The 15,154-nt window shown below is 37.7% G+C and overlaps 1 protein-coding gene across 4 annotated transcripts in view; it reads right to left on the reverse strand.

Moving 5' to 3' along the window:
- EPHA5 (EPH receptor A5) overlaps positions 1-10,569 on the reverse strand; it is a 378,406-nt gene extending 367,837 nt beyond the window's left edge. For all 4 annotated transcript variants that reach the window (XM_011993927.1, XM_011993925.1, XM_011993926.1 and 1 more), the window contains exon 1: positions 9,289-10,569. In XM_011993927.1, coding sequence (XP_011849317.1) covers positions 9,289-9,469 — 181 coding nt within the window. In that variant the 5' untranslated portion in view covers positions 9,470-10,569. The remainder of the gene's footprint in view (positions 1-9,288) is intronic.
- Between the last annotated feature and the right edge of the window lie 4,585 nt (positions 10,570-15,154).

Here is a 15,154-nt window from a genome sequence, read left to right on the forward strand (position 1 = left end):
AAAAAAAAAAATAATCTGCCCTCTACCAGTCTACCTGAGGGCAAATGAGGTAAAATACAACATTTACAACCCATGACCCTTATACTGATGGTTTTCTATTTATTTCCTAATCAAATTCCAATATTCAATATTAAATAATGAGGAAAACCAACAGAAAATCACGATAATGTCATATGGTTGGTTTTTACCTTGGATAGCTCTATGGAAAATGTGCATGTAAATTCCTTTTCTCAGACTGTTTTCCAAGCCTAGATTCCTTTTAATCATACAATGTAAGGAAGATGATGATCTGTGAGTGTGAAATCATACCTCAAATATTCTATATGTAGTAGGAGGAGAAAGGGAGAAAACACAGGGACTAACATTTTAGTGTACCCACTTGGCTTTAGGAAATGTACTAGGCTACATAGGCACATTAGTATTTTTTTTTCTCAGCAACCTTGTGGGTGTGCCTTTACATCTTCATTTTAACGATGTGGAATCTGAGGTGGATGGTTCAAGACCATATCACTATCTAAGACCATGGTTGAGCTGGGTTCCTGGTCTCTACATCTCCCCATTCTAAAAGAGGCATAATTATCATGAAGTTAATAAAAATTAAGCTACAGGACCCTCAAGAACATGGGCCACTTCCATGTCACTTGAGGCATGAGCAAAGTGTTTATAAAATCCTTGTTTGTGTTACACTTTTTCTACTCCTTTTCTTAATGAAATTCCCTCAAATAACATAATCTTTTATTCTTATCCCTACCCAGCAAACAAAGAGTAACACGCAGACCATGGAGGGCATTTAAACGGTTACATTCCCAGGCTTCCACTGTTCCTCTACAACCTATATTTGTGTATTGCTTTAATAATTAGAAAATGGTTTTATTTGTTTTCCATAGCAATTATGTGAAGTAGGCAGTACCATTATTGCCATAATACAGATACTTGAACTGAAGTTTAAAATAAATAAATGAGGGCCAATAATTTAGCATTAGTGTTAGAGACTAGCACAAACAAAAACTAAAACCATGTTTGTTATTGAATTCAAAACAGTTAGATTGGTTAACTGTTTTTGTTTGTTTGCTTTGTTGTTGATGTTGTTGTTGATTTTTCTGTACTTCCACTGCAACTAATTATTTCCCTACTTTGTTTCACAAGTTTAAATCAAAAACAGTGACTTCAAATCTGCATGATTAAGGTAATTTTGTTGTTGTTATTGTTGCCTTCCTTCCTTCTAGAGAAATCAAATATCTTGGTTCGAAACTAGGCGTGGTTAAAATTCTTCAGACACAGCAGTTTTCATGTATCTTCTACCTCAGAAGTCTGGCTGTATCCCCCATCTTAGGAGGCCCAGTGTGGCATTACTACACTGCCTAGAGCTAAACTCTTAAGTGAGATGACAGTGCATTATCATCTTCCATGAGACTGGGCAGTCAGTCTCACCTTTTCTGCTAGTACACATGGTGAAAGCTTTGGGTGAAAGTTAGAACTTGGCTCTCTAAGCAAGCTCCTGCTGTGGACTGCTGGGCTGAACTGGTGCCAGCCGGATCTGCCTCCTGAGTTTGCCTTTCCTTAGAAAAGACATTAACAAGCATCCTGGAAAGGGAAGGTGCTGTCATTGCAAATTAAATAAGTTAGCTGTCTTATAAGAAAGGCAAAACTGACAGAGATGTCTTAAAAACTTCTGAAGTATGAATTAAGTGAAAAAAATGTATAACTGGGTTTGACACAATCTATTCTGTATGCAGAGTCCCACAATTTATTTACAAGAAGACTATATATTATCTTCTTAACAAACACACAATCTGAAATCTTGACTTCCTTGAGGGTGTTGGAACAAAACAGGCTGGGGCTCTTACCCTCTTAAATAATTTTGACTTAGTCAGGGATGGAAGGAGGGAGGAAAAGAAAGAAGGAAACAGGAAGACAGGAAGGGAGAGAGACATGACAAATGAAAATAAGAGTGTAAAATTAATATAAGAGAAAAAAGACATTACCCATCTCTGAGTAAAAGAACAGACTGTATTTTCTCTAAATCTTCCAATACTTAGCCTGAAACATGTTTCCAAGTAAGAACATGTTCTTGCAAAGCATATGCAAAATATTTCAACCCTCAGGTTTTGGCTCTTTATTTTTTTTTCTATTTTTTTTACCAGAATCATCTACTTAACAGAGTTGTGTGGCTAGCTTATTTAGAACTGAAGACAAGCTTGATGAATGCAGAAGATGGCCTGGGCAATAGTCCAGCAACTAAAACATAATTAGAATTATCACAGACACTTTAATCCCAATTATTTAATCTGTGGGGTGTCCAACACAACAAGTGTTTGGCATAACTCAACAAAACAGATCTTACAGAGAAAAAGAAGGAAAAAAAAATTTATGAAACACAATGAACTAGGGATTTATTTATACTTTTTTCATTAGGCTGGGGTTTTATCTTCAGGGTCATAGTAAAACAAATGTAAAATTAGAATGCGTGAGTGTGTGAGAGTGTGTGTGTGGGCAGGGGTGATATTTTTTAAAAAATAAGATTGAAAACATTACTCAAAACTGTTATTAATATCAAGTTTGTGGCGATACCATATTGACATCCCTCTCCCTACCCTTTCTTCCAGCCTTCCAACAACCTTTCCACACACTCAACACACATCCATGGGCACATACACCAAAATCCCAGGCAAGTTATTGCACTCTGCTTGGTAAACACACAATGATTAAAGGCATGAACACTTTATCACTGAGAGACACAGAGGAAAGAAGGCATGCCCTAGGTTCTACTTTTGTCCGACAAAGTTTTGTTATGCTCGCCTATAGTATAAGTAATAATTTAAGAGATATTAATAAGGTAACACATAAGCTGATCAGAGACTAAAGACTGCAAACCCTACAGGAAAAGAAGAGCTACAGAAAAGTTTAATGATGAATAGAACCTACTAGGACTTTTTAAACTGGGATACAATTAAATGGCACTCTAAAGGCAAAACACACACACTTTTTAAAAAGGGGTTTTCAGGCAATTTTTAAATATAGAAGTGACCTCTTATGGTTTCTTTAAATTACTATCAATGTAAAATCATTTCACAAAGTTATGCTAACATTAAAATGACAATAAATGTCATCATACCAAACCACAGAGTTTTTAAGAACTCCAAGTGGACACCTACTAAATTACAGTTTTATTTTATGACTTTGTAACACCTGGGATTCTCATTAGGGATACTGGATGAAAATTTGAACTTTTGGGGAAAAAAGAAAAAAAAAATCAAGACCTTCAATTACTACAAATTTCACCAGACACAATTCAAATTCTTATGTATCTTATAGCACTTTTTCTTTCTATTTATTTTTCTTTGCACTAACAGATTATATCAGGTAACAATTGTTTAAGATGGTAATAAAATAGGTTAAATGGGAATTTTAAAATCTGGTTCTTGAAATTAATTGATCAGAATTACATTTTAAACCACTCAATTAAATATTTCTTATTGTTATTATAATAGGAATTTTAAAATTAGAGCCATATCTTTCTTTTACGTGATAAGAATAATTGCAATGAATAAATCCTCTGTATGGGAATTCTATAGGGTCAAAAGAAAAGTGCAAATTCCAATAAAGTCTTAATATTCAAAAATAACTGCACCACTATTTATTTGGAGCTTCATGTGGAAATATCTATTTCACACTACAATTTATATGACATCAGATTCTGTTTTTGTAACAGCGTCTTTATTACAAGAACATTTTGCATATGTTAATAAATGAATTGTCAAAAATAAGTTGTTGTTCAAAATATATATTTAAAATTGCTACACTGCTTCCATTTTTACCTTGCTCAAACACTTTAAAATCTATCTCATTAATTGAATACAAACAAATGTCTGGAAAGTCAGAAACTAAAAGTAAATATTAAATAGAGAAAAACTGTCCTAAGAATTCATGCTAATTGTTTTGGAAGTTCAAAACCAAATATTTAAAAAATAGATCATTCATATTTTGAAGTAAACATTTTCAATGGCACCAATTATTTATACTAGATTTTCAACATCTAATAATTGTCAGTTTTCTAACTATCATATAGTGCCTTCAAAAATTGTAATTAATACATCAGAAAATCTCTTGTTATTTATGTATTTTCTATCGCTAATGCATCTCACTCAGTAAACATTTTGTTGATTAAAGATAGGTACTAATATTTTTTTCTAAAATATATGAACCCATTTTAATCTGTGTTTACAAAGCCTTCAGAACTCATTTTTCTTTTTATCTACCTTTATATACACCCATAGAAATATCTACCAATTACACAAGGATAGTACATATGATAAATTTTTAAAATCAGTTAACTGTTCCATTAGGTATATATGTATACAATGGACTATAATAACTCTTTTGAAGAAACCCTTATCTATCCTATGGTTTACATAACTTTTGATAAAATAAATATGCATTTACTTAGAAGGGCACAGCAGTAGGAGCCATTCTCCACCTGAGATATACTCACTAGAGATATTATAATAGTAAGAATCATTCTGAGTTTCTAAGTAAGAGTTGACATTTTTGACTCTAATATTGCTTTTATAATAACAATTCACTCTTTCTCAAAAGAAAAAGCAAATACTACGATCAATTTTTAATGATTAATAAGCAAGATGTGAAATTCAAACCTCAGTTAATTCTGATGCTTTATAAAAACCATTGTGAGCTATTTTAAGATTGTTTAAAATGATGTCATAATCTTTAAATAGGTATCCCTGCTAACTTAAATTGGAACTATTCATTAATAAAGTAGAATATATTAAATATATGCTAATTTAAATTTAAAATTTTCTAAGGAGTTATCGATGATTTGTTCAGCAATTATTTCTTTGAAATATGAACACTGTATTTTTCTTTTGAAAAAAGAACATTAAATTTGACTCATAAAATGGATAATAGCTATAGTTACCTAATATAATCATGTACATTATATTCTGTTTTTACAGTCAAAGGTAGAAAGCTTTCTACCAAATGAAAAAGAAACTAATTGCCATTCAAGCAAATACATTTAAAAAAGCACTCCAGACAAAGGAGATTCAAGTGGTAGAGTCAATCAACAAAAGTGTGGTGGAAATAACTAAAGCACAGTTATTTTCTCAATAGCAGCAATCAATTCTGAATAAAATATTTAATTAAAAAGTTTGGAAATGTTTGCTGTTAAACACCTATATCATTTCCTTTTAATTTGCATGTAAAGATACAAAAAACACATACTTTAAGTAGTCATATTTTATAGAGAATACTAATATAAATATGTTATAGTAAATATTTTTTTCTAGGTGTAAAAAGTGAACCTTTATTTCCATACCAACTATATTTTATGTGAATTTGAATAAAGAGCCAACAGTATTTCCAAATGACAATATTACAAGAAGAATATTTCCAATCAAAGAAAAATCTTTGTTTTAAATGCAGAAATTGTTCACTGTCCTCTTTGTCTTATATGAGGAAATGAAATCCTCTTACCTGTCACCCTAACACTCAAGAAGATCTTTGTCTACCTCAAAAGGAGCTTAAAATGTCAAGACTTAGGTCCCCTTTTCATGGTTTATTAAGCAAAAAGCCAAAACTATTCATGGTCCCTTGTAGTTTCAACAATCTATGATTCAAATAGGGGTAATAGCTCTCTTTTCTTGTTCAGTAATGTCCTGGTGAGGAAATGATTTTACTGTCCTTTTTTCTGTGGGGTCCTGCCGATTTATCTAAAAGGAAATGAATTACAACGGGATGACAAGGCCACAGAATAAAGCCATTTAGTTTTACAAATCTATTATGTCCTCCAATCTATTTTATGGGCCTGGTTCTGTTATAAGCCAAGAAAAACCCTAAAACAAACTTTTTTTTCCCCTTTTTTATCTTTCCAAGGAAAACATTTACAAGTTTATGATTGTTTTTCAGGCAGTTTAGCCTTTTCTTCCCACGTTATGTGTTTCTATCCCACTTTCTCAAACATACAAAACATTCAGAGACAAGAAACTGGACTTTTCAAATCCAAACTGCTGACAACTGTCAGAAGCACTTTACTGGGACATTACTGACTGTAGCTTCAATGAATTAAGCTTGATTCACTGCGGGTGAATCATTTTCAATGCAGAGCTGTTCAGCAGTAATTGGCCAAGAATCCCTGCTGTGAAAAGCACTTGTCAAATAATGCTTGTTTACAAATATATCTCCAGACAGCAAAAAGTGGCAGTTACTGAATACGTTCAGGGCCACCTCCAAAATTCATAGCAATGGACATGAACCCTTTACTTACTAAATTTATTTAAATTTTCACTTGCAGATACACTTGCTAATATTTGTCCTGCTTGATCAGAGACAAGTCTGTTTCTAAATATACCTCTGAAATCTTTTACAATAAAAGTTTTGAATATTATACTGTAAATCAAAGGATTCTTCCACACGTAGTTTATGACTAATACACTAAAACTACTAATGGCATACTTAACTTATAAATTGCTTAGAATTCAGGCTAAAGGGTAAATTTTCCTCTTATTGTCTGCTATCCAATATATTCATACATACCACATAAATACATTTCATAAAAGTCCAAAATTCCAGATATATGTTTGGCTTTTTCTGCTCAATTCTGCTTGCTTATACCTAACAAAGTTAAATTTAAGAAATGACTAGAATAGCAACTATGAATGTACACTCACATTTATTCTGTATGTTTTAAATTTTTTTTTCACATAATGGGAGCATTCATAATATATACACACACGTACACACACAGTCTTTGGGAAATCACTAAGCATCTGTAGATTGCAGAAGACAAATTATATGAGAACAAGTGATTAATGAGTTCAGCATATACATCAAATCTTTCTGCCCCCTGACCTTCCCAAGTCCCTCCAGAAGCAAATAAACAAATTGGAAAACTCTAATCTGAATCTCTAAAAAAGCCCAAACATTTTATCAAATAAGTATTTTAATACACTCTGCTGCTCAATTTATAGCAATAGCATGGAGAAACAAGAAGAGAAGAAGCTATATTTCACAGAGCAGAAATAAAGGTCTAGGATACTAAGTGGAAAGATGGAAAACTGTGCTCAGCTGAGATAGGATGGATTAGATAATGACATAGATATTTATACAATTTTATTTCCAATTAAGTATAATAGTGACATATTACAAAATGTGCCCCCAAACAGCAGGCTTTTTCAGAGCACCAGGTGATAAGGTATCTCTCATCTTTTATTAGATCTCCAAGCCCCATCTCACTGTAGTCCAAGTTTTGCTGTGTGACGGACTAGATGAGGTAAGACAATACAATCTATGGGTGTTAAATCTGTAACAACAGCCAGGCTATGTTCCACAAGATTCCAGCTCTGCTTTCAACACCTTAGGAGACCGGCGCTGTTTCCCCTTCCTTCTCTTTCCTTCTGCCTCTTCCTCCCTGCACAGTCTTGGCTCTTGTTCCCATTCAGTGTCACTCTCTCTGAGAATTCAATTCTTCCAATTTTCTAACCAAGATCGACACCCTTTCATCTCCACCTAAGTTCTCCTCTTCCACCACACCTGGAGAGAGGACTTGAAATCCAACGGAAACACGAAAGGATGAATGATATTACTGTTAAACCCCTTCAAATTCAAACCAGGATGCCCCTTTCGGTGGAATAAGACAGTTAAGAAAAGAGCCTCCTCTAACGCTGTTTTAATCCTCCAGACGTCTAACAGAATGAATTTAAAATAAGGTGTTAATAAAAGGTCTACGACTCCCAAAAACACTTTTTCAACTTTATCAGAAAGAGAAAATGCCCGATTGTTTGCCTTAAGCGTGGGAGATTACCTATATATGTATATAGATAAATGTAGATAAATACAAATAAGTCTTTAATTAGCGTTTAAAAAATAAAATTAGAGGTTAAAGAGAAAGTTCATGGGACGGGGGGAAGGGAGCCTCTATCTGCCCTGCTTTCACACCCTTCCTTTAGAGCTGGCATTGCTGGGATACCAGCTCAGGTCCTTCTCCTACAGCGGGGACTGAACCCATGCAAGTCACGAGGACACACACGACTCCACCACTGCTGCTTCATCTTTCCGGTTTAGTGTCCCGTGCCCAGGAGTGGAAGGAATTTCTGTAAGGTTCTGAGCCTCACGCGTCGCATCCACAATCCCAAACCGAAACCCCACCGTTCTAGCCAAAGGGGGTAGGTTTTTCTGTTTTCATAGTGGAGCTGACAGATCTGGATCTGAGATGCTGTTCCCGCCCCTACGCGAGTAATGCGCCCTTGGGCTGAGACCCGAGCTCAATCCGGGTGTGGGAGAGGAGCGAGAGCGGCTGGAGGGGACCCAAAGGCAGGGGGCTCAGATCCAAGAGGCAGGCGGGCAGAGGGGCTGAGCACTGCTCCGGGAGCACGGAGAGCGGCACAGGTGTTGCTCCCACGCCGGCCCTACTCTCCCAGAAAAAGGCAGGGACAGTATTCTGGGTCCGGAGCGCAGGATTGGGGGTAGGGAGGGGGACTGGGTACTCCCGGATCAGGTGCTGGCCAAAGCAGGTCTTTTCCCTCTCTAAGACATGCCCAGCTGGGTTTTAGCAGTAACTTCCTAGCAGCGACACTCCCCCTCGCCCCTCCTCCCGCGGCATCCCACCTTCTTGCCTTCTTCCACCTTGGCTTAAGTGTGACAATGAACTCCCCCAAGAAGAAGGGCACCCAACAGTGTGGGGCGCCTTCTGTCCTTCTCTATACTCCTCCCATGAGAAGTAAAAGCTCCTGCCACCCACCCCAGAATAGCAGCTGGTGATGCCCTAAATAACAGCTCCCAGCAGGCACTTTCCCCAAAAATAAAAGCATCCAGCCACCCCCACAACGTTTCCCATCACTGGCCTCAAATAACGGTTTCTAAAAGCCCCACTGCTCCAGAGATCCTTGTCGCTGAGCTTCAAACAGTTCCCACTCCTTCAAGCCCTAAATGTCACTTCCCCACTCGCTTAAGTGAGCCCCAGCCGCACCCATTCCCCTGGTACGGGCCTCGACCTCCTTTCCCCCAAGGTTTTCCACCTTCCCAGCCCCCCAACCAGGCTCTGTCCACATGCATGTTCCTTGCCCAGCACTCCGAAGCTAATGTCAAACAATGCAACCAAAAACCGCAGAGGGAGCGAAAAGGCTAGTGGAAGGGGACGACAAATATTAATTTGAGATGAGAGTGCGATTTAGTCTGCAGCAGCAGCGTCCAGCGCGCTGAGACCCGAACTCCCCAGGCCCCGCCTAGCCCCTCCGCCCCAGGTCGCCGCGGTCCCCACCCCCATCTTCTTACCTTCGTTGCTGGGGCTGGCCAGGAGGGTCCGGAGTGCGGCGCACAGGAGAAGGCACGTCCAGAGGGGAGCCCGGCGAGGTGCAGAGTAGCAGCCGGCCAGGGACGCTGGGGTGATGGGGGTGTCGCCGCCTCCGCCTGGGGGCCGCCGGCGTCCCGCACCCCGGGGCCGCGAGCCCCGCATCTTCTTCGAGCCTCCTCCGCTGCAGCTGTCCCGCGCAGCTCAGTCCACCGCTTCGGCCTCGAGGAGCCGCCAAGGGAGATTCGGGAGTCCTCCTTGTCTCCCCGTGGGGTCCTACGCCTTCTGGCACGCGGTTCCTCCAAATGCGGGAACCACGGATCCGCTGAGGCAGCTGAAGTTTGCTTCTGGCTCTTCTCGCCTTCCCCTTTGGTAGGGTTAAATGAAATATTAGTTCTGGTTGCTAATGCAGTTCTGGACTCGGATCAAGGGTGTTGAGAGGGTCCCGCGTTCTGTTCCTTTGCCTTTTAAAAATACTTTTTACGGATTGAGAATTTTTAAATGCCACTAGGGGAAAGGTGAAGGTTCTTTGCAGTCTTCAGTGTTGAAATGGACGAAGGTAAGGAAGACAAATCATTTTAAGGCGAAATCCCCGATTTTTGTTTTTTAAGGAGGAAAAAAGCAGGGTGGCTAAGGATAAATAAAGAGTAGTTGAGAAAATGCGGAGAATGAAAAACGGGAGAGCAGCGAGCAAAAGCAAAGATCCAGAGTTCAAAGAGCCTGGCAGAAGGAAATAGCTGCGGGCTGAGTGCTGACGAGGGGAGGGACTGACGGCGGACGGCGGGCAGGAGCGAGGAGCTGGGCTGCGGCGGCCCGGGAGCTGCTGCGGTTCCCGCTGCTCGGGGAGGAGGCTGTGTGTGCGCGGCTGCGAAGGCGAGGTTGAAACTGCACCGCCAAGGCGCGCTCCTGCTGTGTCTGGAGCTCTGGCGTCCCCTCTGCCTCCCGGCTCAGCGCCTCCCACCCTCCTTCCCTCCTCCTCTTCCCAGCTCCCCCGCCCTCTGCTGCTCGCAGCCTTGCCAGTGAGAATCTACTGTAAGTGTGACTTGCTTCGACGAAGTCACACACCCACGGAGAGAAGTAATCTGGAGGCTGCCGTGGTGAGTGTTGCCTAGCGGTCTCCGGGAAAGGCGCGTCTTCCTCCCGGGATAATTAGGGCGAGGAATCCTCCTGACGACGCTGACGAGGACTGGGGCTCCCGGGAGGCGGAAGGCAGATCAGACCCAGTTAAGCCGGCGGCCCTTAGAGACGCGGGTCCCTCCGTTTGGCATCTTGCCTGCCGCCCCTTACAGGCTGTGGCATCAACAACCTTGTCGTCACATCGCCGCGCATTCGTAGGCTCTGCTGGTCCGTGGCTAGTTTCTTAAACACCCATACCGCTTACCGCTGCTGACCCTTTCTCTTCTTCCCATACTCTGATGGCTGGAATAGGAATTACTCAACGTTGTCTTCAGAAGTAAATTGTAGAGTAAATAAAGAGGCAGTAGCTCTGTTTGAGATTTCAAGGAGTCAAAGAATTTGATTATTGAGATTTGTAGTGTGCCAGGTACTTTCATAGGTGGCGATTTAATTCATTTATTTCATTGATAAAATGTTTTAGTATTTTAGGAATTGTACGATATGCAGGTACATGTCATACATTCCTGAGAAATTAGCCTCGGTCAAATAAATTCAGGGTTTTGAAAAATTAATTATTTTAATTGATTGTGCCCTATTGCATTGTTGCGTTGAGAGATTTACAGAGAAAAAACAAAAAAACAAAAAAACAAAAAAAAAAACAAGACAATCAACTTTTTATGCGTCACCTCTATTATGTCTTTTCTTGCTTTAGTATATTCCCTCGATTTATTCATTCTTTCAAAGAGATACATTTGAAGGACAATTTTAATATATGGGCATTAAAAAACAAAAGGCTGCAGAGAAAGCACCTACAGAAAGGTCTGATTTTAGAAGAAAGATATCTCATTTAATTTCATGCATAGTAACAGCTGTAAAGCTTGGGCTTCCGTTCACACCTAATAAAGATGAGTCAGATCACCAGTTTTGACATATCTAGAGTCTTGTTTGTCTTCACAATAAATTCCTCACAATCTTTAGCTGGTGACATTTGTTTTTGTTTAAATATTTGCGATAAAGATGAAAGAATAAAGGAGCAGTGATGCAATTTTGTAAAAAGGTGAAAGCTCATCTTTGATTTCTTTTTTTTCCGAAATGTTTTGGCACCAGAAGTCTGAAAGCAGGTTCTTTCTATTATAATGTGCTCCAAATGGATGAAGCAAATTTAGAGGAAGAGCAGTGAATCAGTCTCTCAGTTTGGCAAAAAGCCTCACAGGGAGATGGAAAGTTAAAATTTATGTTTCTATTTAAGGACCATTCAAAATGTAAGCTCCCCTCTCCCCTACAATTATAATTGAGTTACTTAAAAATATTTAAGCAGAATATCAACTACGATATCTAAAGCCCAGAAATACGTAATAGAACTAATATGAGTTTAATGGATCTTTGAGCTCATTCCTTTACTTCTACAGGACTCCATATCCTCATCAGTAAAATGAGGAATTTGGAGTAGACAGTCTTCAAGCCTTCTTCCCTTTCATGTTGGTTGCATTTCTATGTGACTACCCTGTTCATCTATCTTCAATTATTTACTATTGGCCAAAAAATAACCAAATTTTTCAGCCTAGAATTTAAAGCCTTCTACCACAAATGGTTTAAATATATAGTTTTATTCTATACCACAATGTTAAACTCAATTTTGCCCTAAATTACCTCATACCTCTCTGATTTTTCTGCCTTTTATTCCATTCTAAAGAAATCCCCCCTCTAGAAATATTTACTCCACCCACCCCACCACAACACACACACACACACACAAACACACACAATTGCTGTCATCTAAATCGTACCCAGTGTCCTAGGAGAGCCAGGCACTCAAGCCTAATTTCTTCTTTTCCCAACAAAAAAGTTACTTTGTCCTCCTCCTCGAAGTAGTCATAGCTTTACATAAATCAACACAATGCCAATATTTTCTGAATCAAAGGGGGAATAAAATTGTCTATCTATATCTAAAGAGAAGAAAGACAGAATTTAAATCTGGTATGTCAAAGAAAACCTGGGACTCTGGTCAGCATGGGCATAATTGTGTTATCTTCTCCCAACATTACTAAGTTACATGATTGAGAATACAGAAAGCAAAATCCTTTGTATTCTCCTTAAATTGCAGCCATCTTTCTCATAGTTGTTTAATAATGTTGATTACATATCTCTGAAAGAATGAACAGCTGTAAAGTTCATTGAAGCTGTAAGGTTCATGAAGTTCTGATGACAACAATGAAAATAATTTTTTGGTCTAAGGAGGGTTAATCAGAAAAGGTAGTGATGGTGATTTTACTTGGGCTTCAATCTCAAAGGAGATTCACATTTGGCCATGTGTTGATGTCTCGGCATGTTAATACTTTTTAAGACACAATTACATTGAACCATGGGATTGCATGAAAACTAGATAGGGTTTATATTTTTCTTTTATACTTATTGCTTTGCACAACAAAAGGCCACACCATCAATATTGGTTTCCGCGCCCTATTGTTTGCATTTCTCATTGCTTGAAACGGCTACTATGACCTTAAAAGATGAAAGTGGTTAGTGTCTCCCAAGATCTCTGCTTTTATATGACTTCAGTACTAAGTTTTCCTGAAGGAAGGATATTCAAAGTAACCTTGATAAGATGCCTTGAAAGTTTACTACCCTCATAAAAAGTTCTAATATTATAGTTAGGTTCAGTGTATTAATAAGCCCAAATATATCTTCCCTGCATTCAAAGATTCAAGAAAAGTATTTTTGACAGAAAGCCTTGCTAGTTTTTCCTGAAGATTTGCTATATGTAAAGCATTATGTGACATTTTTACCTTAACTATGTTACTTAACGCTGACACTTCAACCCTGATGTTGGTGTAATTATTATCCCCATGTTAATGATGAGAAAACTGAGGAAATGAGATTAGGTGACTCAAGTAGTCTCACAGATAGTAAGACATGGAAACTTTAACCCATGGCATGGAGTCTATTGGAGAAAGGTCCTACGTAACAGAAGTAAAGAATAAATTTGATAACCAGGTTGATCAGAAAAAGAGGACTACCCAAGAGTTCTGCATGAATGGGAGCAATGCATACATGAAAATATTCCAGTGTTCAGGTTTAAGTCTAAAAGCGATTTTCAAAACAGGTAGTATAGGTCAGATAAATGAATAGGAGAAAATGAGAAATGAAGGATCATAAGCAAGCATTACTTAAAGAAAAATACTGTTTCATGTACACAAAAACATGCACACAATTTGTTTGTGTACAGTGGAGGCAATGGACAAATCAAGAAAACAACAAGATTGAGGTCTGTGGTCAGATAATATTAGCCCAACACATGACACACAGCGCCTTTAAACCATGGTGAAAAACATAAGCAACAGTCTTTACTAAAACAATTTAAATAAAACTCCATAAATTCAAGAGCATTTTTTTCACATTATTTAATTATAGCAATTTTTCACAAATCCGTTTTAAATGTCACTTAGCTAGGTTCTTTCTTTGGGGTAATTTGGTGAAAAATACAAGCAAAGCAAAATTTTAACCCATGATAGATTTTAGATGAGAAATTATATGATACCTTAATGAAACTATAAGATACCCTAAAGAAGTTAATTTTTCAGATTCATAATTTTCTAAAGAGGATAGGTGTACGGTGATGTTAATTATTTTGATATCAAAGGTAAATATTGACTAAAATATATTTAAGCAATTCAATAACTCTTGAAGTTTACAACAAAGATAATACTGTAATATATCCATAATTGTATATATTGTATCTTAATGGACATAAAACAGCAAATATTTTTTGTTTGGTATTTTTTGTTTGGTATTATTTCTTAAGCATTTCTTTCCTGAAGTCCTAGAATCTCTTCTTTTTTGCTAACGACTCACATTTCTACCTATTAAGGTGAGGTTAAATTATATTTAAATTTAACAAGTTATCAGATGGGTGTTTAATTTTAAAAAATAATGCATTAATACCATTTTAATAAATTAATGAGGATTTAAATATAGAAAGTATTTTATAACTTAACAATGCACGAAATGATTACTCATCAGAAATTTGACTTATTAAAGATGTCCATATCACAGCCAGCACTCTTTTTATCTCTCTTAATCAATATTGAGAACAGAATAAAGCTGTCACCCTATTCATGATTATTAATAGGAAGTTGTGTAGCAAAGAAGAAAGAATAAGATGTTCAAATGAATTACAGTGAGCCGAAGACTCATGGTGGTTGTTGATGGTGGTGGTTTCTTCTTTAATCATTCTTTTATCAATGTGCTAGAATTGCAGATGTTGCAGCATAGCATGAGGCCAAGGCTACTGGAGTTTATGATGAGCCAAATTGACTTGCCAGGAAGTTCTTTGGTTGTTGTTTGCATCCAGCATCTCGGATAACTGGCATCAGATGAAGATGTGAATGCTGGGATAATACAGAATTTTGGGACTGAAAAAGTAGGAAATGTGTGGACACAAGAGTCAGAAAATTGAAGTAACACTACTGCAAGAGTTAAAATTCTGTGTGTTCTAACCTATTTTCTGGACTCCAAAAGTATTTGCAAAAATGTGAAAAATAAGCTGTAATATTTTTCATATTCAGAAAACTGTTTATTAATCTCAGTTGATATACTGACTTGAAATTGATAGCTAATCTACTCATACCAAAACATATTTTATAAAATAATTGCTATACTTTGCTAGGGGAAAACTGGTCAATTTTTTCTATAGCATAAATAATGAAGGGGTACATATGCAACGAGGATTTTTTT

The sequence above is a fragment of the Mandrillus leucophaeus genome, unplaced genomic scaffold (assembly GCF_000951045.1).
Source record: "Mandrillus leucophaeus isolate KB7577 unplaced genomic scaffold, Mleu.le_1.0 Scaffold437, whole genome shotgun sequence".
NCBI classification, from domain to species: Eukaryota; Metazoa; Chordata; class Mammalia; order Primates; family Cercopithecidae; genus Mandrillus; species Mandrillus leucophaeus.